The sequence below is a fragment of the Haplochromis burtoni genome, unplaced genomic scaffold (genome assembly GCF_018398535.1).
Source record: "Haplochromis burtoni strain Fernald_Lab_line unplaced genomic scaffold, NCSU_Asbu1 Contig_114, whole genome shotgun sequence".
Taxonomy (NCBI): Eukaryota; Metazoa; Chordata; class Actinopteri; order Cichliformes; family Cichlidae; genus Haplochromis; species Haplochromis burtoni.
Window position 1 is genome coordinate 1,469,524 of NW_024582475.1, and position 26,699 is coordinate 1,496,222.

Consider the following 26,699-nt stretch of genomic DNA (forward strand, 5'->3'; position numbering starts at 1 on the left):
AAGTAATTCATTTGAGATTTACCCGAAATTTGTTGCGTTAAATCAGATATATTTATTAAAAACAAAAAGTTAAAGCAGGTTTCACGATGCGGTGCAGCTGCAGTCTAACACCATCAAATGATCCGGGTATCCTGTGGCTCTATGCAGAGCCTGTCCATACACTGGACTCCTCAGAATTCACCTTCTCTCCAGCCTTATTTGTCATTGTTATTAAAGATAATACTAGATAATATAAGTGCCTTTGCAGTTTTTTCCTAATCACAAGAACACTTTAAATGTTTCACTTCGTGTGCAAACTGTTACTTTTGTGTCCTTTAGTTAAAGACAAAGGGTTGAAGGTGAAGCGAATGAGGTCAAAGATGGGCTTAGGTCGGAGTAATAAATTAAACATCGGATCCTAAATTATGGATTTTCTTGGAGGGCGGAGGACCCCTCCAAGAGCAGCTTCTGTATCTTTAATAGACACGGAGAGGGGCTGGGAGAGGCTGCGCGTTCACGTTCATTTTCTCGCGCCGCAGCGGCGGGGACGCGCAGAGGCTCCCACACTCGCCGGAGAGGAAGAAAAAAGCGCCGTCGGACCGCAACAGCGACTCACCGGGAGAAAAATGATCCCTCCACCGTCCTTCATCTGCGCTCAGGTCTGCACAAAGCATGTGAAAGGATCCGAAACCTCCGAGGACTCGACTTTTCTCAAACATTAAACTTGTTTCAAGTGGACTGTAAACTCCGAGGGTGATTTATAAGACACGGGAATTGAAGTTAACATTGGACAGGTAAGATGACGGAAAAATAAGCTAATGCGGGAGTTACTGCATGAAATTAGAGAGAGACGGAGCAGCATCCGGATCAAAACTTTAAAACAAATACAAAAATGTCTAGAAATCAACCCGCGGATTAATTCTGTGTCTGTGTCACAAAGGCGTTTGTGCACGAATGCTTTAATAATCCGCAAATTGATCGGGAAAAATCTGATTTGAGCATTAAGTGCTTTTGGGAGTGAAACCTTCTCGAATAACTAAAAGAAAACCCATTAACTAGAGCCCGTTTCATCACCACGGACAGCGCCAGTTTACCCGGACCTGCCTGTGCAGACGCGCTCAAAGGAGGGCATCTGAAATCAAATATGACCCACAACTTATGTGCATATGTGCGCTTGTTCGTCAAACATTGTTGTTCTGTGTAGCGAAGAAAATAAAAGGGAACTGTTTTTAAGGCATTCAGAGAAACACATTTAATCTATATGAGATAAAAAAGCATCCGCAGTACATTTCCGTCGGTGTGATTGCTCTAATGGATAATGGATAATGCTCTTATAAATGTCTGATCGTAGCTAATGTCTGCTAATTGATGCTTGCAGGTGCAGAAAATGGCAAGAAGGTTCTTACAGCTCCTTGCCTTGTGGACTGTTATGACTGGCATTGTGCAGACGTGTCCAGAGCAGTGCAGCTGCCAGGATAAATTTTCCCATCAGTTTGCTGACTGTGCTTACAAAGACCTGCTGGAGGTCCCTGTTGGTCTCCCTTCCAATGTTACCACCGTGAGCCTTTCTGCCAATAAAATCCAAATCCTGAAAAGCAAAAGCTTTGTTAATATCACTCAGGCCACCTCTCTGTGGCTCGCCCACAATGAAATAGTCACCATAGAGAGAGGCACCTTGGCCCCTTTGGTTCAGCTACGCAACTTTGACATCAGCCACAACAAAATTGTGAACTTTCCATGGGAAGATCTGCGCGGTCTCACAGCCCTGCAGCTTCTCAAAATGAACAACAATGAAATGGTGAACCTCCCAAAGGATGCCTTTTCCACGCTCAAAGACCTGAGGTCGCTTCGAATTAACAACAACAGGTTTACCACCATTGTCGAGGGGACTTTCAGCACCCTCACTGCTATGTCTCACCTGCAGATCTTTAGCAATCCCTTCAGTTGCTCCTGCCGTCTGCAGTGGCTGAGGGACTGGATCACGACAACTAAAATTTCTGTCCCCGAGCCAAATTCAATTGTGTGCGAGGCCCCTGAACATCTGAAGGGTACGACGGTTTCAAGCATTCCTAAACTGGACTGTGAGCCCCCTGCTGTCACTATAACATATCAGCCAAACATAGAAAACACAGATCTGTATGAAGGTATTATGGTGATCTTAAATTGTGAGACAAAAGGGAGCCCCAAGCCACAGATCACCTGGGAGGTGACTGCAGGAAATCAAAATTATCTTTTCCCCTTGCCCTCCACTGGAGAAATAAACGATGTGCCAATTAATGATAAAACAACCAGCAATCGATTTCTTGTTTTTAGAAATGGAACTCTCATCATCCCCCGTGTGAGTAAAAAGGAAGATGGGAATTACAGCTGCTTTGCGGTGAACGAGTTGGGTAAAGCAGAGAGCAGCGTTAAAGTGGCTCTGGCAGGCACCCAAAAGGAAGCCAGCAACACAGTCATCGATTCAACAGTGGACAAGAGCCGCCCGTCTGGTAAAAAGCCTGCAGACCCCAACAAGCCCTCCAAAAATAATGTGGTCAACTGGACAAAGCTTGATGAGAAGACAAAGGAAAGTCCCGAAACGTCAAAAGACAAACACGATGAAACAGAGCAGACCGGTGTTGTTCCTAAGACACACACATTCACAGGCAAGTGCGGTGTTAGAGAAAGCAGTGAATACATCTCCAACCATGCCTTCAACATGAGCCTGGAAGACCTGAAGCAGTACACCTTTGACTTTGGTGTTATTGCATTAGAAGTGTCAGAGACGGAGGCCAAAGTGCAGCTGAATCCACTGCAGCTTGCCAAAAGCAAATCTAATCTTCATCTAAGTCAAACTGAAAACCAGGAAACAGTGAATAAGGAACCTTTGGGTCTGTACCAGTCCTCATCTAGCAAGACCACTCTGGACATGCTCTACCTCTGTGTAAATACTGGAAACGGACACTCCATGGTTCAGTGGTCCAATATAGAGGAGGGAATTAATTCCTACCGCTTCCATAATTTACAGCCTGGCACCAATTACACACTTTGTCTCACCTATGGGGGGAAGGACTGCCAAGTCCAAGTAGTCTTCACAACTAGAAAGAAGATCCCCTCCCTGCTCATAATTGTGGTTGTCAGCATTTTCCTATTGGGTCTGGCCACTGTCCCCTTGCTGGGAGCCACCTGCTGTCATTTGCTATACAAATATCAAGGAAAAACCTACAAGCTGATCATGAAAGCTCAGAATCCAGATCAGATGGAGAAGCAAATGACAAAAGATTTTGATCACAGGCCATCTTTCGTGGAGTCAGAGAAAACCAGCGAGTTAGGCGAGGGGGAGGGGGAGGTTGACGGAGAGGAACGAGAAGGAGAGGAAGAGGCTGAGGGGAGCGTGGTGACCGAGTCCATCCCCGGATCATCATCCAAGACCAACCAGGAGGAGTTTGAAGTTGGCTCGGAGTACAGTGACAGGTTACCGCTGGGAGCAGAGGCCGTCAACATCTCCGAGGAAATCAACGGCAACTACAAGCAGCCAAGCCGCTGAGCTCCGCTGACGTCTGCGAGTATATTGTAAAATATTTTGCTTTCAAGTAGCCTATATTCAAGCAGGTAACACACACATCATTACTTCACGTGAAAAAAACGATGCCGTGTGATTTTTGTCTTTAAAAAAAGGGATCATTAACTTTTTTACCTCAATACTCCTTCAATCACCGCGATTGTGAATGAATTCATGTGACATTTGTAGTTTCCGTAAGGTTAAAACGAGTAACTCACGTTTACAAACCGAGCACAGATTTATATCTTTTATCAGACCTCAAAACCGACGGGAAAGCACCAACGTTTACCCCATCTGTGGGACGTACGCGAACGGGCATATGGGACAAATTTCGCGAAGGCGAGACTTGGAGAGATGCGCGTAATTCGAGGCAGCAAAAAAAAAAGGAGAAAAAAAGTGCACAAAATTTTACCCACCGTTTCGCTGCGTTTTAAACAAGCAAAAACAACAAAAAAAACAGGATTTTCTATGAAGTCATTGTAAATAAACTGGCATCAGGGACAAGATTCTCTCACTGAGCCGCGTGTGTCTGTGCAAGGCTGTTAAAATCTCATGACGGCCATTTAACATCTTCTCAGGTGTCGGCACTCTGGCTCCACTCAACTTGTCCACGAAACTAGAGAAAGATTGGGATTAATGTGTTTGATGAAATGATATTTGCGCTTGGCGCTGTTGCACCTGACAGCGCGCACAGCGGCGCCCTGCGCGCTGTCCTGTGCGTCCAAAAACGGGAAACTGAGCTTTCAGAGGTGACGATGTGCTTGACGGGAAATTCCAGGTTATTTACCAACAACATGTTGTTCCACGTGTAACGTAAGGCTTTAAAAATGTGCGACTTTAACCTCTTAATCGACGGGTGCTTGCTGTACTCTCGCTTTTTACGGTGAACGTGTCCATGGCATGTCACTCCTTGTGCGGTTTTCTAATAGTGTAGTCTATATAGGACTTTTAGATGTGACTGTCTACTTGTGATGTAAAGCCACGTGAATTTTCTTTATTATTTTTTTTAAAATCAATTTTCCAATGAAGTCCTAACAAATGGGCGCAGTGAGCGTCTGTCGGCTTCACTGTCTTGTAATTTGATATGTAAAGTGAGATTTTTTGTGAACTATGTTGTAAAACAAAACAAAAAAACGTGACCTTTTAAGATTTTTTGATATAATTTTATGTAAGTGGAATTAATAAAACATGTGAAACTATACAAATTGGTGGATTTTTCTGGATTTAACTATAATTCCGATTTTATTAAACAACAACAAAAGCAAACAAACAAACAAACAAAGAATCCCCATATCATTTCGAATAATTATGTTCCAAATGATTATTTCGATTACGAAAAATAATCATTTTTTCTTTAAAAATGTAAGATATTCTCCTTCCTTTTTTGGAAAGTGATTATTATGGCATGGCTTTTTTTCTTTTCTTTAAAAAAGAGGGGATTAAAAACAGAGAAGCCTGAACACTGCTGCGTTTTGGAGCTCCGATCAGTCACAAAGCCTCCCTTTGTCTATATTTCTCGCTTATGGTTCAGTTCAGGTCTCTTCTTTCGGCAGAAAATTATCACACTACGCAAGTGGATTTAAATTAATATCTTATATAAAAATGTGAAATGATAATAGGAGAATGTTTATCAAAACACTTAAGCAGTTACCAGAGTCTTAGAATTACGTTTCAACAATTTTACTTGCAGCAAGGACTCCTACAGAGTACAGCAATGTACAGAGGAGGACTAAAGCCTACAGTGTCTAGGCTTCATTTATAGTATACAGGGTTCATCCTGAGTTTTACGAGCACTTACATCTATGGAAATTCCCATGAAGACATGCTGAGACCGGTGGTCTTATTTCTGCTACCGCAGCTGTTCGGCTTCCGGTTAGTTTGAGGGTCAGTTTCCTTTTCAAAAGCCCCTTTCCCGTTGCAAGTGCACTCATGCATATATTAGTTGAGCAATAGCTTAACAAAATTTCCCATCAGTGATTAAAAAAACCCCAAAAAAACAGGAGAAAACTGTATTTTTCGTTTTATTTTCACAGTTATCAGGGAAAAACAATCGGATGTGTATATTTTCATTTAAAAGTTTAAATGCGCAGACAAATGGTGAAATATCACGAAACATTTGAAACAAGAAGATGTTTATTTGACAAGAACTAGAAATACTGGAAACAGTAAGATGTTTTTGACTTAAAAGTCTACAAATTAAAACAGAATAAATATACAGTTTATTCCACAGGTTAATATCAGTCACACAATGCGTGTAGCCTAAAGATGGGGGGAAAAGAGAATTTATTGGCCACAGTATGACAATGGTTCATTATTTATATTCATAAATAGTCCGATGTTCTGTCTTTCTGCCCTTCTCTGTCACTCTATATATGAACTCCCATTCAAAGAGATGATTCATTGGCTTCTGCATCCATGTTTTTAGTTGGATGACCATCATCTTACATTATCTGCATTGAATGCTGAAAATAATACATGATTAAAGACTATTAGTGCAAATGAGTTCTATCCCAAAATAAGCACATACATGTTTAGAAAATTATTTTTTTTAAGTGTGTTTACTAGGTGATCAGTGCCACACAAGCATTCCCATCAGACTGGAGACTGAGGTCCTCACAGACAGGAGAACATGAAAAGCACAGGAGGGACTCCGAATCTCCAGACGTTTAGGAAAGACTTGGTGAATATCTTTACACTAGGCACTGAGCTATAATGCATGTATTTCACCAAATGCAGACAAATAGTACAAATGCAGACCCAAACCGGACGAGACTCTGCAGCCAGTACATAATCAGTATCGCATTTTTGATTAGTTGCTGGCAGCGGCTTCTGCCTCCTTGGTCGTAGCCTCCTTTTTGCTCTCCTCCCTGGTGCTGCGGTTCAGGCTTCCATTCAGAAAGCTGTCTGTGGTCTGACGCTGGAAGTGCTTCCTGGTGCCCACAAGGGAGGGGTTGTTGACCAGGGTGTAGAGGAGCTGCCAGTGCCTGCGGGCTCTCTTGGCAATGGACACTTTATTCTGCTTCTTATCCTGCTGGACGAGCTGGATCCCTGAGGACGTTCAGACATCATGATTGCACCAAAAGGTATGACATCTATAAGTCCTATGTAATGACATCTAAGGATAACCCTTTTTCTATTTTAAACTGAAATTGGAAAAGGGTGATTTGTGGGCCTCCCAAAAGACACCCTATATACAGCAGATAGAGTAATAATAGAAAGCAATCATATTTTAATCCTCTAAGCATGGTGGGAGCATACTGGGCTTTCCATTAACACGCTGAAAGCCAAAGCCCCTTGGGCTGAATGAATATGTAACAGGCAATTAGCGTAGCTCATCTGTGTAATCAGCTACTGGAGAAGTAATCACTGTAATACAATAGATTATTCCCGATAATACATTGTTTTCTAGATGCAAACAAGCAACATCTCCATGGCACGTTTCTAATTGGACTCAGCTGTGTCTAAATTCCACAACGACCGCTGAATCCTGGTGGATTTTCTTGTTAATTTGTCAGTGTAATGCATGTCCTGCTGTCATGATACGTGAGCGACCATCAGTCTCTTCCTTTGTGTGTCAGTGGCGTTGCTGCAGATCTGCGATCCACCCTAAAGCACCCGTTCACACTTTGGATTAACGCAAGTTGTTAATATAAAAGATACAATATAGCACCTATATTACAGGATGCAGAGTCATAACGACAGTTTATTCGTTTATGACTGATATGATTAGGACAGGCAGCCGGACTCCCAGCTATTCTGCTCTGAGACTCAATTTGCTCTTAGCGTATTAAATCAGAGCTGCCTTCATTTTCACTGTACGTGCAGCAAAGTGAGATGATCTGATTATGTGTTAAAGTGACCTGCTATTAAATTCTAAACACCCCAGAGAAATTAAAGATGCTACAGCACTTTTAATGCAGGTATTAAGATTATTTTGATCTTTAAGAATAATCTGGAGAAAATGTCTTAATGTCATGAAACAACTGAAACAATGAGCTGATCCTATTAACAAAGACTACCTGTGTGCAATGGTCACTCTTCTGTGCCATTAAAAAACCCCAAAAAACACCACAATGTGCTTTTTTTGTCCACACATGGAGAACAATCTGTGGTGTGGATTGAGTTTTGTGCTACAGACCTTCTTCAGCATCTCGTGACCTCTGTTCAGCTTTGGTGTCCTGGCCCACAGACTGCAGCAGCATCCCACAGAAGGCCTTCATCACAGGGTGAGACTGGCTCACCTCGATCTTCAGATAATGAGCATAGCAGCGGTAGGCTGCAGGCAGACGTAGGGAGGGGTGAATCATTCTGACTGGGCAAAAGCAATAAACACACAGGACTGCGCCCCATGTTGGCTTTGAGGCAATCACACATAATGACCATACAATCACACTTTCTCTCTCTTTTTTTAACCACCTGCTTTTTCTGACAGCAAATCTGCAGACATTTCCATGCAATTAGAGTCCCTGCCCTGCACAGAATACAGATATCATATGAGCTGCAGTGAGCTGGCAGGAGGATAAAGTGGGCAGGATGCAAATTTCTAACCTCTAAGTGGGATCAGAAGAAGTGCTTTTTCTCATAGAAAATTGCTTCCACAATGCTTCCACAAACATAAAAGCGTGTTGCTATTACCTATTAATATGTTAACGTCCTGTTTCTGAGTCCAAAGAGAAAAAAATGGGAACTATAAATTTTTATTAGCCCTCTCTAAGCAATAGATGGATGCTAAAAAAGTGCCAATAATTGATGAAGAAAGTGTTTTTTAGCCAAGCTACAATCCTTCTAATAATGACAGCGTGTTCACTATTACAGAAATGGACACTATACTGATTCTAATCTGCATACACGTCAGTTATCTCGCTCACCTGGGTCAAAAGCCTCCACATTGCGGTTAAGAAGACTGATATCCATACGTCCCATGTGGACAATGTTGAACAGGGCTGTGATGATCATGCGCCAGATTCCCAGTATCGCCCCGATCAAAACGTTAACAGGAAACATCAGGTATGTCAGCAGGAACAGATTACCCCTGTGAGATAAATTAGAATGCATCAAATCAAAATCAGGCAGTAAAATTATGTAAGTACAGGAAAATGTACAGTAGAAAATGCAGTAAATCACCTGTTGTCCAGATCTCGTGTGCCTCCTGTCTTTTTGATGAAGCAAAACCTGGCGGTGACGTGTTGAATCAACACAACCAGGAGAAGCATGAGCCAGAAAGGCCTGAAAAGGTGAAACCCACATAGAAGGAGCAGTGATTAAAGCGCAAAAAACATTGGTAGCTGGCAGGAAATTGTACAACATACACAGAGAATGTTGTTGATTGAAAAACGCTCCAGGTGTCAAATTTCAAACCTAGCAGCACCACTGCACAGATACTCTCAGGTCGGGATTTACGACAACTTGTGTTTGTATCTTTTTTTATTTATTTATTTTTTTTACAAGGTCACAACCTTAAAATAAGCTAAAACTGAAAGCTGAGAGACACCAAGAATTATATCACTCACCACATGCTCCACAGGACCTGAAAGAGAATCAGATTCTGTCTGTGGAGGACAGGTATGATAACAAGGAAGACTGCAATCAGAAGGCAGAGGAAGAACACTATGGTCTGGATGATCATGCCTGCGGGGGAGAGATCAGAGCGCTACAGTCTTAGCACTTAGACACTATCCAGCATCCAACAGATCTACAGTGGTCACCCCACTGTAGAAAGCTTGAATACTCTGATATGTCTCTGCCCGAGCTGGCCGATTGAAAGAATTGCTTTTAGGCAATATTTAAGGAGCATGAACAGAAATAATACAAATATCTAACAGAATTTGGAAACTGGATATACAAGAATTGGTAGCGAGCACAGTTATGTCAAAAACAGGATGTAAAGATGTTGTTAAGAATTGCTGAGGTTTGTGTTTGGAGTGGAAAAGGATGAACAGGACTTGGAAAGCATAAATCATAGGGACAGTTAAGGTTGGAGAGTTCACAGAAAAGTGAAAGAGGTTTGGGGAGTTGATGTGGAAGTGTGTGGTGGAGAGATACTGAGTATACTGAGGGAAGGGTTGTGAAAATAAGCAGCAAAGGAAGAGGAAAAAGGAAAGGCCAAAGGAGCAGTTAATGTATGTGGTGAGAGAGGACATCCAGGGCATTTCTGTGATGAACAGATGAAGAACGGATGATCAGTGATCTACTGTGCTGACCCCTAATTAGAACAGTCAACAGAAAACTATGAGCGGGCATGCTGAACTCTTCCCTGAATATGGATTTACATACAGAAAATTCATCAAAGTTCTGTCTCTAACTTGTTTTATTTAAAGTAGAAACAATATATAGAAAATCTAAATAATAACAATCTTTCAGAGTAACTGTACCAATGCAGATGTGAGCTGCTGTGAAGCTGGTGTATCCCATCCAGCAGACGAGTGCAGGCCGGGAAGCTCTGATATTTCTCTGGCAGTTGTAAACATTATAGCTATCGCCTCTGTACAGCCCTTTCAGATTGGACCTACGGAAGGTAAAACACAATTAAAACAATGCGACACTATGGAATACATAAACTAGTTCAGCCCCAACTGTACAAATCACATAGTAAATTGAAGAAGCAATTTAGCAAGAGATAGACTGAATACTCAATTCAATACTTGACTCGGAAATCCATTTATTTTAATGCGATGCCATTTCTGGTAATGGCACAGTATTTCATTTTTCTTCTTAATAGCCATTTTCAATTGCAGCAGCAGTTAACACAGACTAAATGCTTCCCTGTCTGCATGATTAGTACTCTATTATGTTATAATAAACATGGCATTATAATGAAGTAGCCAGAATGCAAAGGAAATTCAATGCAAAACAACAACAAAAAAGGGAAAAAGTGCAATCACAGACAACCTACCGATGCAGAACCATAGATCGCATGAGCATAGCCAGGTTGACCAATCCAGACAGGGTCATTGCTGAAATGTAACACACTGCAGAAACATTGGCACATGACATTCAGGTTTTTTAATGTGGAACGATGTCAAGCTTGAACAGTAAAATTGTACAAAATAAATGCATCAAAAATAAAGGGCATAGCGTTATGTACGTGTGCATCTCTCATATTTCTAAATGGCTTCTCTTGTTGTCTTGTGTCACTTACCCTCTACACACCACATGTAATAAACCACTATCCGAACCACTTCATGTTTGTCTGGAGACAGCATGATTCTGAAACCAGCTAAAAGGTTTGCAACATCTTCATTGACTCCCAAACGAGCAGTCTGGAGAGACGGCACGACTGCTGAGATCAGCAGAAGACCCATCTAAGAGGGAAAAAGGACATTCATTAATAGCCAGTGAAGCTACTCTTGAATGCTAATGCAATAACTTTTATGGATGTGGAAATAAAATGAAACACATCATGATAATATTCGGAGCTTGGCTGAAGTTCTTGAGTTAGGATAAGACCGTTTGAGAGATTCTGCTCTCTCTTTCTACACCAAGCCATGCAATTATGTCTCTCCTTGTGTGTTTTGTTAACATTTATGAAATATACAGGGATTATTGCGTTTAATAGTAGCTGTGGTAGTTACCTGATACAGGGTTATGAAAGACACAACACCAGATATAGCCAGCTTCAGCGGAAAACGGAAAGCTGCATGAAAACAGTAAAGGTGTAGTAAGTTAACAGGATTACATATTGCTTTTCCAAATCTAAGCATATTTGTACTGCACACATTGTGCATTCATGCAGTTGCTTCACGTGACCACCTTCTGTATAAATGACCAATTCAATAATTATTCCAAGAAGAGTTTGACCAGTTTTAACACCTAATATGTGCATGACATGGTATTAAGCAGGTCCCAGACAAATATATTTACCATCCTCTGGTGTATAAATGTAAGATTTCACAGCATCGGCTATTCTTTGGGGGAGTTTGGGCTTGTCTGTGCTCGACGTGCTGAAGCGAAAGGTGAAAAAAAAAAGAAACTTACATTAAAAATGTAAACAGCATTTTAAACCTCAGGGAACTCATGGGGTAGGCAAAATATATATAAATGAATGAAGCAACTTTAAACACATTCTTTTTCAAATCTGTTTCTACTTAGGTTACAACTTTGGGCTCTTTGTTGCAGTACCACTGCTGCCAGTGGCACTGGTACACTGTACAAAGTGGATGGAATAATGAAGGCCTTCATCACACCTCTACCTAAATTCTTCAGCTTCACTTCAGATCAATAGCTCGATGGTTAAAACTTGGACACAACGGTGCAAAAAAAACATGTTTGTTCTAAAATCCCTAAAATGGTCAGTTCTTGAAAACCACTGCTGTTATTTTGCTGAGCCTCTCTCTGCTATGCTGAATCAAACTGTTTACTTCACTACATTCGAACTGTAGGAACACAGAGATGGCTATGTAACAGCACAGCAAATCAATGTTTTTGATAAGAGGCAACAATTCTCACCTGATTTTGGTCGACGTTTTCTTATTGAGCATTTTCTTGACATAGTCTCTATAGTAGCTGCTGCTCAGATCCTAAAAGAAGAGCAATCATATAAGTAACCAAATTTGAGGAGACATAAATTATTGAGTCAGGCTTTAATGTACCTAAACACCTTTGGACATCTGTGTCTTTAAGTTCTATCTACATGTAAATGTATTTGCTAAAGTATGAAAAAAAAAAAGCCTCCTTGCAATAAGGTTCATGGTGCTGGACATTGGGGGTGTGACTCATACACCAGCCGATCCCGACATCCAGTTTTGTCACACCATGCCAAGATTAGCATCAAATAAACACAGCATTGTGTCTCCTCATTGCAAAAACAAGGTAACCTTTTCATAAACCGATCAAGAACATAACGCAAACCAATTACGTCAAATCTACTTAAAATGATTAGGTCACAGATGTGCCGTGTCGGACTTCACATTTCCCCTCAGCCTAGACTTTATGAGCATAATCAGCCTGTAGATTACAAGGCAGCTTATACAGGTTTCTCATGTCCACAGATTCAAAGGAAATGCGAGTCTCAGTAAGAGTTTTTTGTTAAAGGTCAGGTTCACACAAATGTAGACTATTAATACATACAATTGTTTCGAGTATGTTATGCAAGAAGCCCAAACAATTAGTGACATAAGAGCTGTTCAACAAAAATGACTCAATGAAGTCAGAAAAACTGCTCTCAGATCAATACTCACCTCTGTAGCATTGTTCTTTTCAGTGCCCTTTAAGCCCTTGAACAGAAGAAGGGGATACTGAAAGCTAAGGAATGCCAAGCAAGCAATCTGGGGCAGGCTGGAGAAAAGAGAGTAGTGTTTGTGTATCTGCAAAGAGGTAAAAAAAAAAAGAAAAAGAAAAAGAAAAAGATTTTAAATCACTTAGAGACTTGATTTGGGAGTTTGGGGATTAAGCGCTGGGAATACATTTTGCAAAAATATCTTTTTATGTTTGTTGTGGTGAAAGTCTGTACGCTGGCCAAATCAATTCTCACCTGCCACACAAACATCTGAAACCTCCACTGACCGCACATCTCGTATCTAACTTGACAACTGAAATGTATTTTGAAAAGTAGCTGGCTATGAACTAAACGTGGATAGATTTTCTTACTGAATATGTAATTCTGTGTAATTTACTCTATTGTTTTTATGTGATTTAGCTCAAAACCTCACTAATATATTTTTTAAAGAAGGCCATCACACACAGTGTACTCTGGATGTGACATATTACTGAGACACACTAAAGTGATTAAGTGTGACAAAGCCTCTTGATTAAGACCAGCAGACAGTGGAACTAATTGTTTTGAGTCACAGGCATTCATAGGTCTGAAAACCTTAACAACTTGGACGTGGCACAAGATTTGGGATTGGGTAAGCTTTTAAAAATCCCAACCTTGTATCCATGGATCTATCTCAAATCTCCAATATTCATCTATTGAAATCCCATCTTTTGTAGATACTACAGACCAGCTTTGTTTGGTAGTCAGTGTGTTTCCAGACAAGAACAAACCAGCTTTGTTTTTGAAATGACCCTTTATATTGAGACAGATGACAGACAACAAAGAAAGTGATTCAATCCTGGAGCAGATTCATTGTAACAAAATAAACCACTTATAAATGAACTGGAGCTAATTATGACAATGAAAGTGATCTGTGCTTACCACTGGTGTTTTTGGGCAGTCAATTATCTGCCAGACCAGAACACCAAAGTGTGTCCAAGACAAGAGGCTACCGAGTACATAGCCAACTTTATTATGTAAAGTGCCACATGCCAGGAGAGGGTAGTATAGTGCGGGGTAAAAGAAGACTCCCAGAATCACCCAGTTCTCTGCAAATACAACAGAAATGTGAGAAGACCAAGTTTGAAGGAGCTACAACTCTTATTGTACCATACCACAGACCAAAACTCTTGCTGAAACTATAGTTGATTTAGGCTGCATTTCTTACTCTGCTGAACCCTCTACTGTTTAGGGATTGTGTAACGTTGCAGGGGACCAGCTGCCTGCTGTCCTTTGTTATGTAATTTCAGACACAAAGCTTCTTGCCAAGCTTACAATCAAACTCCAGAGTTTAAAATAACATAGGAGCAAAATAATCCAGTTATATAAGGCAGACATTTAACACTATTTTTGTGTATGGGGACACGTCAGCCTATTGGTTTTAACTGCTAAGATAACTCACGAAGTTATGGGACAAGCAAATGTTAAAATTGTTTGCTGGAATGATCAAGACGACCTCACGTTTGTTAGCGGTGTCTGTTGTGAAGGGGAGAGGGTTTGGCGATATGAGCAGGCCCCACAGTTTGCACAAGAGCACTCCAAACACAGCCACTGCCAAGCCCTTGTGCTGCGTATGGTCCAGGAAGTTCACCGGACTGTGAATAAAGCAGCAGGTATTTAGAGCTCACTTGACATCCTCCTCACATTTGGATAAAACAGTTACTGATCAAGTGAGAAATGATGAAACTTAAAAGGAACATTTTTAAGTTTTCACTAGAAAACTTTAAAAAAAATGCCAGCTCAGTTAGAGAAGATAGAGAAAGAGAATTTTCTAATTCATGTAACATGAAAATAAGGCCTTGATTTTTAAAGTTTTAACCTAAAGTTTCAAACGGATCACTTGAATGTTCTCACCTGAATCCAGTTCAGGTTTTTGCCATAGTTTTAGTCACTGACCAATGAACAGCAGAAATGGGGGATAATTGAATGTCATCTTGACTTGAGATTTAATTAATAAATAAAGTGACAAACAAACTAAGCCATGTTTCCAATTGATTTAAGGTCTTACCCAAAGCTAATAAACACAATTAGCACCTGCTACATTTAAAACTCACCTCAAATGCCAAATTATCCCTACAATAGATTCTGCTATAGCTTCTGCACATAAAGCTTCATGTCACTGTTAAATAGATGGAAGCCAGTAGACAGGTAGACTGAAAATCTGGGTGAGAGTAATAGTAGGGTACAAGACGCGTCTGTAAAAACTGGATTTTCAATTTCACCTGTGAAACTGTAAGATAAAGTAAAGTGAGGCTCACCTGAGTAAACCTGGGAGTCCTTTCTGTCTGTCGCCGACCTTCATGCGCCTTGCCAACACTGCCAGAATCAGCATGACAACAAGCTAAAAGGAGAATACACCTCAGTTAGCCCACCATAGCTCACTACAGCCCACTATGCAGCTTATGCTTCACTCTGCATCAGGCAAAAAAAAAAAGGGAAAAATGATGGGGTGTCTGTGATACAAAAGGCCAAACACCAGTGTCTGACTAATGCTCCCCAAGAATGTTGCTTGAATGAAGTTCAATGACCTGTCATGACCTGAGACACATTTAGAAAGCAGAAATGGGGGGAAAAAGCTAGACTATAAGTCTGGACCGACTACAAAGACCATCCATAATCAGTTAATGAAGGAGCTTCATCATGAAAACACAAATGTACTTATCATTAAACCTAAAATGGCAAATCTGTGTTCAGTGATTATACAAATGTTTTGTAATGTAGTGCTTAACAACTTCTAAATTTGAAAAATTATATCTCAGTTTAGTCAGAATGTGGGCTACAAATAGCTTTCTTTTTATTATTCCTGTAAGTGCAGCGTTTAATAAGCAGCAAAACATTAGGCAAAAACAATTTTCTAATATGGATCACACTTGTGATCACATAACAGGATTATTTGTTCCTGGGATCATTGCCAAAGGGCTCGCAAAACTTCCTTCAAACCAACATTTTTGTACATTTTTAAAACTTGAATGCAATTAGAAACGACAGAAACGCAAACCTTGATGTCTCAGTGTGGCACACCAGTACACGCCTGACAACAGGATGTAATATACAGGACAGTTTAATGTGGTGTCATATTAATCCAAGAAGACTGCGGACTTACAGATATCACAGTGATGCATATATGATAGAGCCTGTCGTCAGCAGTAGGGTCACAGGGAGGGATTACTCTAAAACAAATGGAGCAAAACATTCACGTGAGTAAAATATAACTGAAGGCTTTTGAGTCACTGCGCTGACCTTCAGTATACCTCATTAACCTTTTCACACTTTCCCTATCAGCGCCATTTGTGGTTGGAAACTCTGCAGCTGAAATCCCGCAGCAGAGATTTGCATGTTAAACGGATTGGTATCGGCGTGACAGGGAAACAACAAATGCCTATGTTCATGTTCCTGTGCTCTAAAAGAGCAGGAATGCCTGGTCATGGGGTTGTAATTACAATTCAGAGAAGGCCTCACACATCAACCACTTACTTTATCATCTGTGAGCATAAAGATGGCAGCTTCCAGAATAGATGTTTCAATATTTCCTACCTTTCTAAACAATCTGTGAATTCCTTACTTGCTATTTTATAACAATGTGAAAAAATTAAATTATAGCCAGCTCTCAGTGGTGCAGCAGTTTATGCTTCATAAACTGACAGGGAGCTATATTAGAGGCCCAAGACTAGCTACAACTCAATACAGTATTATTTTTTTACAACAGCAAAATGGCTTTTTAGCTAAACATGGCAGCTTCTTCCACCATACTTCATTTGTGTTGTTCATCTGGAGGCATCATTTCTTTTATTAACTACCCCATACCAATGAAAACATAATGGATTTTAACAACATAGAAAAGCAATTTGGACAAAAGGAGCTAAGAGGAAAAAGCTTCACTGTGGGATACGTCATGGATCTTTAAGCGGTGTCATATAAAGTGCAACTTGGTAACATTTTGGGTGTGAAACATACGTACAGACAAATGTTTAAAACGTCTAACGTTTTTCCAATAAGTTCCACAGGCATTTCCAGGACAACCTACAACCTCAAAAGATGAAAAGGATACAGCCTCGACATGATAAATAATAAGAACTGAAAGAAGACCACACACTGACGCTGGCGCTAGCACTGCAGAAGTGTGCCAAGTGTCACCTAATATCTCAATGAGAGGAGAATCTCACAGAGACATTGTTCACCCTCAGAGAAAGTTTTAAGAACTACTAATAAACATCAAACAAAGTGCAGACCAATTTTAAGCAAAGATTTAAAAGCATTAAAGTAAAATAGCATTAACTTGAAAGAATTCAACTTAAATCTTAAGACTTTACTTACTCTGGTTCAATTTTGGATGGCAGTGGATCCAATTCTGGGTAGTCATAGTCCATTGCGACTTCTCTTTATCAAAAGAGTCCCACGTCTTACAAAAGATCTGGAGTTCTTTTAACCACAAAGTGGCACACAGCTGTGATCACCTTGTCTCCAAGGCAAAAGTGTCTTCCAAATCCCACGCTGGACTCAGTTGCTGCTGCAAGTGTCCTTGTTTCCCTGTGTTTGGTCTACTTGCACTCAGACTCAGCTACCCTCCTTCACTGCATTCAGGTGACCTGGTCCCACTGTGGAGCTGAGAGTAATGTGACAGGTCCTGGCTGCAGCGCGTTGCCTCTACCTTCCAAAGGCCCTATTTCAGCTCAGGGTTACCACCGCACCAAGAGCCTGGGGAAGAGAGCGAGAGGGGGGCAGGGTGTGAAAGAAGGGAAAAATGTGGAGATCTGGGTAGCCAATCTGTAAGGCCACCTGTGGCTTACAGGGATTACATCTACTTTTGGAGTTGTGTTATTGGACCTGTGGCCGGTGGCTGCAGTGGTCAGGTGTGCAGAGTTATAAAACTCCAGCTGGGACTATGTGGGTAGCTGGGAGCTATGAGGCTTTTCTATCAGAGCAATCAGAGTTCCACGTTGATAACATGGAAATTCAGGTGTTGTTCCTTTCAGTCATGGTTCAGGTGCATTTGCTAAAGGTTACCCAAACTAAATCCAGGAAACCCACCATTGCAACATGGAACAAGAAAAGCAGAATGGAAGGGTTTCAATACAGTCACTAAGGTGTATCCTCACATCACCTCGCATAACTCTGCACCTTCAGCATGATAAGGATCAAGGAGGGGTTGATTTACCTCAGTACTTTGTCTTCTGCACATAATTTAAGATAGCATGTCCTAGTACATATTTATGTGACGACAAGTTTCTTAACCAGATATGTGCATCTTTAGCCTCCATGCTGATATCAAGTTATTTTAAAATATTTGAAAGTTATGTCCAAACAGTGCTGCAAGTCGTCCTGATAAGGATCACAAAACATAATGAGAAAGGAGGAAATGTGTTTATGCAAGTATATATGTGATGGTGAATGAGTTACTGTCAATGTGCCCAGAGGAAAGAAATTTCATCTGAGCTTTTTTATTTTTTTAACATACCAATGGTGTCTTTGACAGATGAATAATATACAAAATAGGGTTTCTTGTATGGATGTACAATGGACAGTAAAGTTCAGATTATAAATATTAATTGCCTTTCACATATCTTTAAATTCAGTTACCATTGCACATTATTAATATTGTTTTTTTTAATTATTTGATAGAGGTTCGAGAAAAATTAATTTCTTTCTGACTGACTTTCATTTCTCCTTCTTCCCCTTATTCCTAAAGAACTGAATACCTGATTTGTTGGGCAAACAGAAACCATCACTGATGTTTTTAATAATTTATTATCCAATAGCTGTAAGTTATTTGTCGAGCAGGGATGTCGGACAATTTGCTGTTTCAGTCTTTTCATATGTGATGAGTTCCTTCTTTTCTTTTTGGTTTTCCATTATAAACTAAAACTCTTGGATGGGTCAAGTGATACAAAAATAAGTAGAAGTTATTGCATTGGTTGCTTTTGCACATTTCCTTCAAGTTTGGACCATGTGGCTGATCGGTCTTTTAAAAAATGAGAACAAATAAATCAAGAATGAATATAGTCTATGGGTGAAGGCCTAAAATAATAATATTTATTGGTTTATACCTGTGTTTTTGTCTGTTTCACATGACCTAGTTCAACCCATGGAAGCAGGTTGCCATGACTCCCTAATCAAGACAATTCTTCTGTAAACATTAAATCCAGGTACAAAGCAGGTTTACTCAAAATATCAAAATGTGGCTATGCTATGACAGGTGACCACAACAACACAGGTTCAGGTGGTGTTGCTGTACTTCATTAGAAGCAGTATAATCAACAATAATCACAGCAGTCTCTCTTATTTGTCATTACTTTCAATAAGGGATGTAGAATATCAACAGAAGCTTAATCTCTCTGAAGTTAGGCTCATCCTTGCTCCCATCTAATTAACCTTATTAACTAGATGTTGGCTACATGGCTTCCTTAAGTATGACAAAAGCATAGGAATGTGTGACAGAGGTCAGAGGTCAGCGTTACAACTCCTGTTAATTTCCTTTTGTGCAACAAGTTGAATAAAAAAAACAAAAAAGCAGAAACACTTGAAATTGTATATCTACCGTATGTTGCCCCACATACACAAAAGATCCTACTGTATGTATTCTGTGCAGCATGTCTGCAGAAATCTCTTCCAGCATTCAGCTGCAGCTGGCTGAGACTAAGTCAGTTCTGCAACATTGCTTCCATGTCTCATTATTCCAAGATTAAAGGCACACAACCTTAAAACTCAACAAAATTTTCCCCCCTAACACCCTTAAGAAAACATGGTTTCTCAAGCTTAGTAAGCCACCAAATCAAATGTGCTCCTAAAGAAAAACTAGCCCGGCAAATAAAGGGGTCAGTGAACAAAGAATGCTTTGAACAGTTACATCACAGAGAGGCAGTTTGATTGAGGCAGACAGTTCACTTGTATCAGGTTTAGGAAGTCAGCTCTAAAGCCTTTTGGAAGAAACTATGTTAAGCATGAGTGTTTAAAATAAACACAATTGAAATACTGATTAACTAATCCCTTCTTAACAATGTAAACACCGACATCATAAAGACAGACAAGGCAGGCATTCACAAACTAGTTAGATCTGGGAAAGCAGACATTGAAAAGATGTTAGCACAATCACTCACTGCACCAAAATTTTATATACATATATATTTTTGTGGTGACGCCACCTTTATTGCATCTTAAATTACCTGCTACATGTGGAGAAGGTGATTTTCATAACTCTTTATAATCAAACACTCCACACACCTTTTATGTTTTTCATTTTTCGCAGTTCAAACCAAAATGTAGTTGCAAATCAGATCAGTTTCCCACAGATGAACATGACTGTCGTGTTTTATGTGAAAGACAGCTGCAGGGATCGGGTTAGATTCGGTTTCCTGCAAACATCACTGAGAAATTTCATGCCTTTGAAGTGGAGTTTGATCTTGCAAACAAAGGCACTTTCAGCTTGAGAGCGACAGCAGGTAACTCAACCACCTGTGCCACTGTCCCGCATGTGCAATGGACTAATCTAACCTTGCTTGTGTTTTGTGCAGTTAAACCTGCACCTTCTAGGGTGATTAGAAGAGCAATAACGTGAGTGTATTTTACACCATCTGCAGTGGCAACTTAATTTCATTATCTTTAAATAGCTAGCTACTTAAAGAACCACATGTGGGTGTGCTGAATCACCAGATAAGCATGGAAAATCATCAATTGCTTAAAATCTACCCATTTCCAATATTGCCAAGAGCACGAAATCAGGCACATTTAAACAAGGTTGGTTTTGTGCATCACCTTGACCTATAGGCAGCTTCAGTAAAACACCACTCTGGACTAGCTCACAAAGTTCACCGAAACTATGGAGCCTGTAATTAGTACCTTACCTTTTGCTGACCTGGTGCTGTCTTTAGAGAAGGGACTGAGGCTTCATACACCCCTTGGAGAAGTTCACTAATTATAGAAACATAACTCTCAAGTGCAACTAGTTTTTTTCTGAACAGCTCTTGCAGTGTAAAGTGGGGACTTTGTACTCTCTATCTTGTTGTGATGAAAGCATCATAAAAGTGCTGCTCCATGCAAAGAGAGAAAAAAACTGTTGTGAAATATAAAGAAATGATTAATGTGGCCAAGTTCAAGTTTTAGTGTGTAGGTATAGATGCATATTTCCATTACTACAGTTACAGGCAATTGGTGCTAAAACGTTTGTCACATGGGCGTGCCTATAGATTGGAATCAATATTTAAAGTGATACATTATTAGTTTACTGCCATTATTTAGCCTTATTGGTGCTTTTAGCCTACTTACTGACATTTGTTGACATCCTGCTGGGGATTTTTGCACTGTTGACATATCAGTTCAAAGAGGGAATTGTTCCTGTCATAGATGTGTCAGACTGGGGAAACATCTGTCACAATGCACGGGAGGTCCATTCCCATCCACTGTGTCATCCCATGACTGTGAATTTCACCTGATTTATTTAGTTTTTGCCCAAGCTGTGCAACCTGGGAAGAGACGTCCTTCAGATTCAAGACGAGTCAGCCGACAGTGTACGATTCAATTTTTTTTATTGATGTTTTTTCTCTACTAATTGAGGCTCTGTTTGTTTTTCACCCAGGTAAAAGCATCATAGATGGGGATGAACTCCTGGGCAAAATTATCAACTTAGTTCTTTCCCTGGAGACAAAGTGATCTACTAAGAGCAGCTGGTGTATAGTGAGTTTATTAAGTTAGGTGCTTTGTGAAGGTCATTATTAACTCCTTTTCATGGAGGAGAGTTCATTGTTATTCCTGGAGAAGAGGAGCTATGCCTACACTAACCTCGGGATTTTGATAACACTCACAACATACCTCACTTTCAATTTTTTCACACCAGGGAGCAGTAAAATTCATGTCTGCAGTCTCTTAGGGTAAAACAAATGCTATTCTTCCCTTGTCTAGTTTTGTGATACTGGAGTAGAAATCTCAAGTGCAACTTTAAGAGCCCAGAGTTGCTCTTCTACATACACGTCACAGATGACCTTCCTCTGGCCTTTCCATACAAGTGAATACATCCTCCTAATACTGTTGAGCAAGCTCTTGAGGAAGCACAGTAATCACATCATGAGGATGAGCTTGGTATCATAATTATTAACTTGCTGACTTCAGGTTTCTTCTGAAAAAAACCTGTAGCTGAAGAAATGAGTAAGCAGTCATCCTGTTCTCATTCAAAAACAGCAAATAATAAGAAGTCAATCTGAATTCGGCTGGTATGTTTTACTCCATTGAAGTAAGTGCTGTGCGCTGGAGGTTGTTTGAGGCCTTCCAAAACAGTTTAGTTTCAATTTGAAATAGCTCAGTTGAAAGTAACTCAATACAACTTAATCTTCCTTAAAAATATCTGGGGGGGTTTTCTCTTCTTTATTACAGTGATGCGCAAAAGTCTTGAGCCACCCTACATTTCTTCATATTTTGCTTCCAAGGAGCTGGAGTTTTTCACAATTTAAGTTTCAAAGTAAAAGTTGTCCAGGCTTTCTAAGGCCTCTTTTCTTTGTACATCAACAGCTTTTTCACTCATTTTTAGTCCAGTCTTTGCACCTGATCATTTTCAGAGTAATTTGTTTTTCTTTGTTTGTTTAGACACTTAACACTGACTGTTCAAGTATAAAACGGCATATTGGTTCAAGGGATGAACTGGTATTGTGTCTATACATAATAAACATTTGGCCACTTTGTTACTTGCAGCATGTCACAAGAACACAATGTTCTAATTTCTTTAGTTAATCTAATCTATGAAAAATGCAGTAAATAAATTAAAAACACAGTTTGACAGGCATAAAATATTATTTTTGCACCAACAATGTGACCTCCCAGATAGCTATTAGTTGGCGTATCTCAGCATGCTATCCAGTGTGTCCTTAAAACATTTGAGGAAACTGGACAAGTGGAGGACAACTGGTGAAGAGGCAAGCCTAAAAATCTATCTAGAGCAAATAAATATGATATAAAAGTTGTGTTTGTAAAAAAAATATAGGTTAAAAAAAACCCGCAAAGACCTGAGCCCTTCAGTTGATCCATGTACTAGTCCCTGAAAGATAGCTGCCAAGGCGCCATTATGCCAAACTACACAAGAACTGGACTGAAAATCTTACTGCATGAAAAAAAAATCCACATTTGAAATTTTCTGTTCATTTCATTGTCAGTATGTACAGAGGATGTCAGGAGAGACAACAGTGAGTGTCAACAGCCATCTGTAAAACATGGTGGAGGCTTTGTCAAGATTTGGGGCCACATTTCAGTCAGTTGTGTTGAGATCTAGTCAAACTTGGAATTACAGATGCAGAAAAAGTACCATCAGACTATTTCTAAAGACTACTCAAAGAAATGGCAAGAAAGCTTGCCTTGCCGGGAGTTCAGGCTGTGTTGAAAAATAAAGGTGGTCATAACAAATATGGACGCTTGTTAGAATTGTACAAAATCAGTTTTACCAAATCACTGCACCTACTTCCTGTTGTCCTAGCAACATATGAAAAAATACATGTTGGCTCAGGGTTACTCCGCAATGCTGTATGTGTGCCATAAATATGAAAATGTTATTGTTGGCAAAATCAATTCATATTGAGTAAACTGAGTAATATTAAGAAATATTGCCTCTGTGTTAAATTATGGCTAGTGAAACCTCGCGGGTACATGAGGCTAATTACTGGGGATATTTTTCCTCCGCTCAGTCTGCCTCACTGCCTCTGTCATAATCAATGAGCCTTGTAACAGTCAATTAGGACATAATTGGATTTGTGCATGTTCAAGGCGGGAAAAGAAATGTACATTTGAGGAGACATGAAAGAACTGCTTATCTCTGTTGACAGCTGCAATGTAGCTGAACTGGGTTGGCCAATTGTAAATTTCTGAAAAATTAAGTCGGCGTAAGCATATTTCAACACGTCCCCTCCCACTCTGTCCTCACATCCCTTTTATTTGGCTTGGTTCAAACAACTTGGATTTACATCAAAATACTTGAATTTAGCTACATAGGCTACATACAGATTCAGTTAGTCAGACTCATGTTCACACTGATGTATACACAATGAAGTTTAATATGATGATCAAAAGACTGAAGTCATTTACTTGGTTTAGAATTAGTAAAATGCATTATTTAGGGTGACTCTGATTTTTGAATTCTTCTCACATCTGTTTTCACCGATGCTTACAAATGAAGATACACGTCTTTTTATCTTAAGTAATTCCTCAAATATTGTATATTTAATGTTTGAGAGGATTTATAGTTTGGAGGAGTCATTGTGAAATTCATATTCCACTCCGCAAGCTGTTAAGCTAGGCTGCCTAGCTTTCGTATGGCATTGGACAATAGTTAGCCTAGCTTGCTAACTTTAGAATAATTCCTAGGATGTATTATACTAACAACTGGACTTCAAAGCATCACCCATTCATTCACCTGATGCACCTAGCCACGCATGTATGTTGCCATACCAACTTCACCTTCTTCTTTTTAGGATAAGAATTTTAATTATAAACCCCAATGGTAATTTTTTTGAGGATTCTGCTATAATGATAATACAGCATATTATATAATATTATATAATAATATAATAGAAAGTCCTTATTAATCTGGGAGTAATCTGGAAACCCACTGGTCATCAACTGAAGACTTGGCCTTTGGTTAAACAGGGAATATTTCCCATTTCTCAAATTGCCACCTTCTTATGGTGGAGGGGTTTGTGCGTTCCCAAGAGCTATGTTGTTGGTGGCAACTTGTCCCTGGTAGGGTCTCTCATGCAGGGGTGGATCTAGAGAAATTTTCTTAGGGTAGCATGGAAATCTGGGTTATTAACCCTTTAAGGCCTACCATAGAACCAAGTCCGCCAGAGTTATCTTTATATTTTTACATGCTGTAGTGCCATTTTTGGAGCATTTCAAGTTGCTATACATCAATATAACCATTATAGCCCAAATTTTGATAATATGTATGCATTAAGTCTATAATAACTACATAAATTGCAAAAAAGAGCAATAAACTACAAAAAATTTAAAATTGTTTTTGTTTGTTTTTTTACATATATTTCTAGTTAGAGAAATTTAAGAGGTTTGTCCCTCAAAACTGTAAATACAAAAAAGTTGCATAAAACGGTTTCTAACAACAGGAAATTTATTTTGAGTGCCTTCATAGTTTTATTTTTGAGATACACCAATTTTTATCTACTGGTGGAAAAACAAAAATAAATATTATAACGCAAATTTGCAAAAAAAACAGCATGTGCATCAAAATAAACTATTTTCAGCAGTGCAATTTGAGTTCTAAGCATCCCAGAAACTATTCAGAAAAGCATCAAGTCAAACATGACTTTTAAAAACACCAGTACAGGCTTATAAGGCCCCCAAGGTTAAAAAAAAACTACATTTTCTGCGAAAATTATGTCACTTTCGGTTTCGGCCAGATGATGGTGGACAGGCGTAGTTGTGCTGACGTCTATTTCAACGTAGGGAGTGTTATGAACAGCTGATCGGATCGGCAAAGCGTGTTTCTGGAATATTATGTTTTTGTTGCTGCAAGTGCTTTTTATGCAGTTTTTGCAAAGCTATATGTGGAAGGAAACTGTGACCTAGGACAAGCTGATGGCATAAGATGTAAGTACAACTCCTCCGGTTTCATATGCAAAAAAAATTATTGTGCTAGCTCATGTGGTTGCAGTGCTACCGGGATTTAAAAATAGTTACGCAAAAGGAGCGTGCCCGCTCTGACCGGTTTTAAAGGGTTAATGCTAACTTACTTTAATAAAGAACATTTTCATATGCAAAACTAGGATGGCACTACAGGATGGCAAGAGATTATTTTAGGGCGGCACATGCCACCACAGTAGAGCCGCCCCTGCTATAATGGAAAATTGGTTCCTGTGTGAGGGGTCAGACGTATAGCGATTCAGATACCCCTATGCAGAATAATAAATTAAGGATCCAGTGCACCCTTCCTTGGTTACTGAGCTCATACCCTGCAGCCAGGCCCGGGTAGAGGCCGAGCCTTAGCCCACAGTTATTTTATTATTATGAGGTAAAGAGACTCGGGGACTAAGAGCAGTTGAGGTGAGCATTGGTGGTTGAAAAAGGCTGAAACAAAGAAAACAAATTGTCACATTATCAGAAAATTCTGCATTGATAATGCTATAATTATGACCAAACAAAGCAAAACAACAATCAAGAATATCCATGTTGCATTAATAATTTAATAAAATATAGTTGTACTTTGAGTTAAGCTTTGACAGTGGCGATCAGTGAAATTCGTTTTTTTTTTAGTTTTTCAAAAAAGATCCACAACACTTTTTAGCCACGTAATAGATTTTAATAGTCCCGTTTTACTGTAGATGAGCTTATTGCCAGGTAATGTACCTTCAACCATCATTAGGAAAGAAAAAAAAAGGCAACTTTAATCATAGAGGTTTTTTTCTGTTATGATATATCGCTGTGATTATGGTAGTCTGGAAGGTGAAAGATTTATTTCCACTTTTATGAGCGCTGCGAATGTGACGCTTCAGCTAAGCAGCCCGTGACAAGTACAAATCTTCTTGATTGTTATTAAAGTGGTCATGATCACTTTGCCACAGATGCCGGTTTGCAGCGCTCGGTCTGTCACAGTCCTGCTGCGATTGCCTGACAAGCACCGTGAATTTATGGGAGGGACGCAGGGTCGTGTCTGAGCGACCGCGTAATAATCTTCTTTATATAACCATTTGGAGAACGCCTTGGCAAACACTCAAGAATTTGATTTCAGTTTTACAATCTGTTTATCTTAAATGACAGCTTACAGTAGATGTTTAAATACCATTATGAGATCACAGTTGTGCATGTATCCACTTAAATTGACTTACCAGTATATTAAATACACCATTACTATGTGTGTATGGCTGGGATTGTGTGTGCGTGTGTGTGGGTGTGTGTGTGAGTGTGAGTGAGAGAGAGAGAGGGGTAGAGTCCCATGGTAATATG

General features: G+C 39.7%; 2 protein-coding genes across 4 annotated transcripts in view; one reads left to right on the forward strand and one right to left on the reverse strand.

Moving 5' to 3' along the window:
* The first annotated feature begins 477 nt into the window (after positions 1-477).
* islr2 (immunoglobulin superfamily containing leucine-rich repeat 2) lies at positions 478-4,725 on the forward strand. The gene is made up of 2 exons (XM_005928772.3): positions 478-773; positions 1,358-4,725. Exon 2 carries the CDS (start codon positions 1,367-1,369, stop codon positions 3,503-3,505), a length of 2,139 nt encoding a protein of 712 aa, XP_005928834.1. The 5' UTR covers positions 478-773; positions 1,358-1,366; the 3' UTR covers positions 3,506-4,725.
* A 77-nt stretch (positions 4,726-4,802) lies between these two features.
* stra6 (signaling receptor and transporter of retinol STRA6) overlaps positions 4,803-26,699 on the reverse strand; it is a 63,491-nt gene continuing 41,594 nt past the window's right edge. For 2 of the 3 annotated variants that reach the window (XM_005928777.2, XM_014335651.2), the window contains exons 4-20: positions 17,088-17,468; positions 15,877-15,943; positions 15,032-15,114; positions 14,235-14,368; positions 13,656-13,822; positions 12,697-12,822; positions 11,966-12,036; positions 11,381-11,460; positions 11,092-11,153; positions 10,659-10,821; positions 10,413-10,488; positions 9,892-10,025; positions 9,031-9,148; positions 8,645-8,746; positions 8,389-8,552; positions 7,659-7,796; positions 4,803-6,568 (exon numbers count right to left, since the gene is read on the reverse strand). In XM_005928777.2, the coding sequence (XP_005928839.1) occupies positions 6,330-6,568; positions 7,659-7,796; positions 8,389-8,552; positions 8,645-8,746; positions 9,031-9,148; positions 9,892-10,025; positions 10,413-10,488; positions 10,659-10,821; positions 11,092-11,153; positions 11,381-11,460; positions 11,966-12,036; positions 12,697-12,822; positions 13,656-13,822; positions 14,235-14,368; positions 15,032-15,114; positions 15,877-15,943; positions 17,088-17,140 (1,977 nt within the window). In that variant the 5' untranslated portion in view covers positions 17,141-17,468 and the 3' untranslated portion in view covers positions 4,803-6,329. Of the gene's footprint in view, positions 6,569-7,658; positions 7,797-8,388; positions 8,553-8,644; positions 8,747-9,030; positions 9,149-9,891; positions 10,026-10,412; positions 10,489-10,658; positions 10,822-11,091; positions 11,154-11,380; positions 11,461-11,965; positions 12,037-12,696; positions 12,823-13,655; positions 13,823-14,234; positions 14,369-15,031; positions 15,115-15,876; positions 15,944-17,087; positions 17,469-20,611; positions 20,771-26,699 lie in introns of those variants that run through there. The other variant, XM_005928778.3, reaches the window with a different exon arrangement.

What these genes read in the sequence shown, in the direction of transcription:
- islr2 (XM_005928772.3), top strand. Translation starts at nt 1,367, where the DNA reads ATGGCAAGAAGGTTCTTACAGCTCCTTGCCTTGTGGACTGTTATGACT.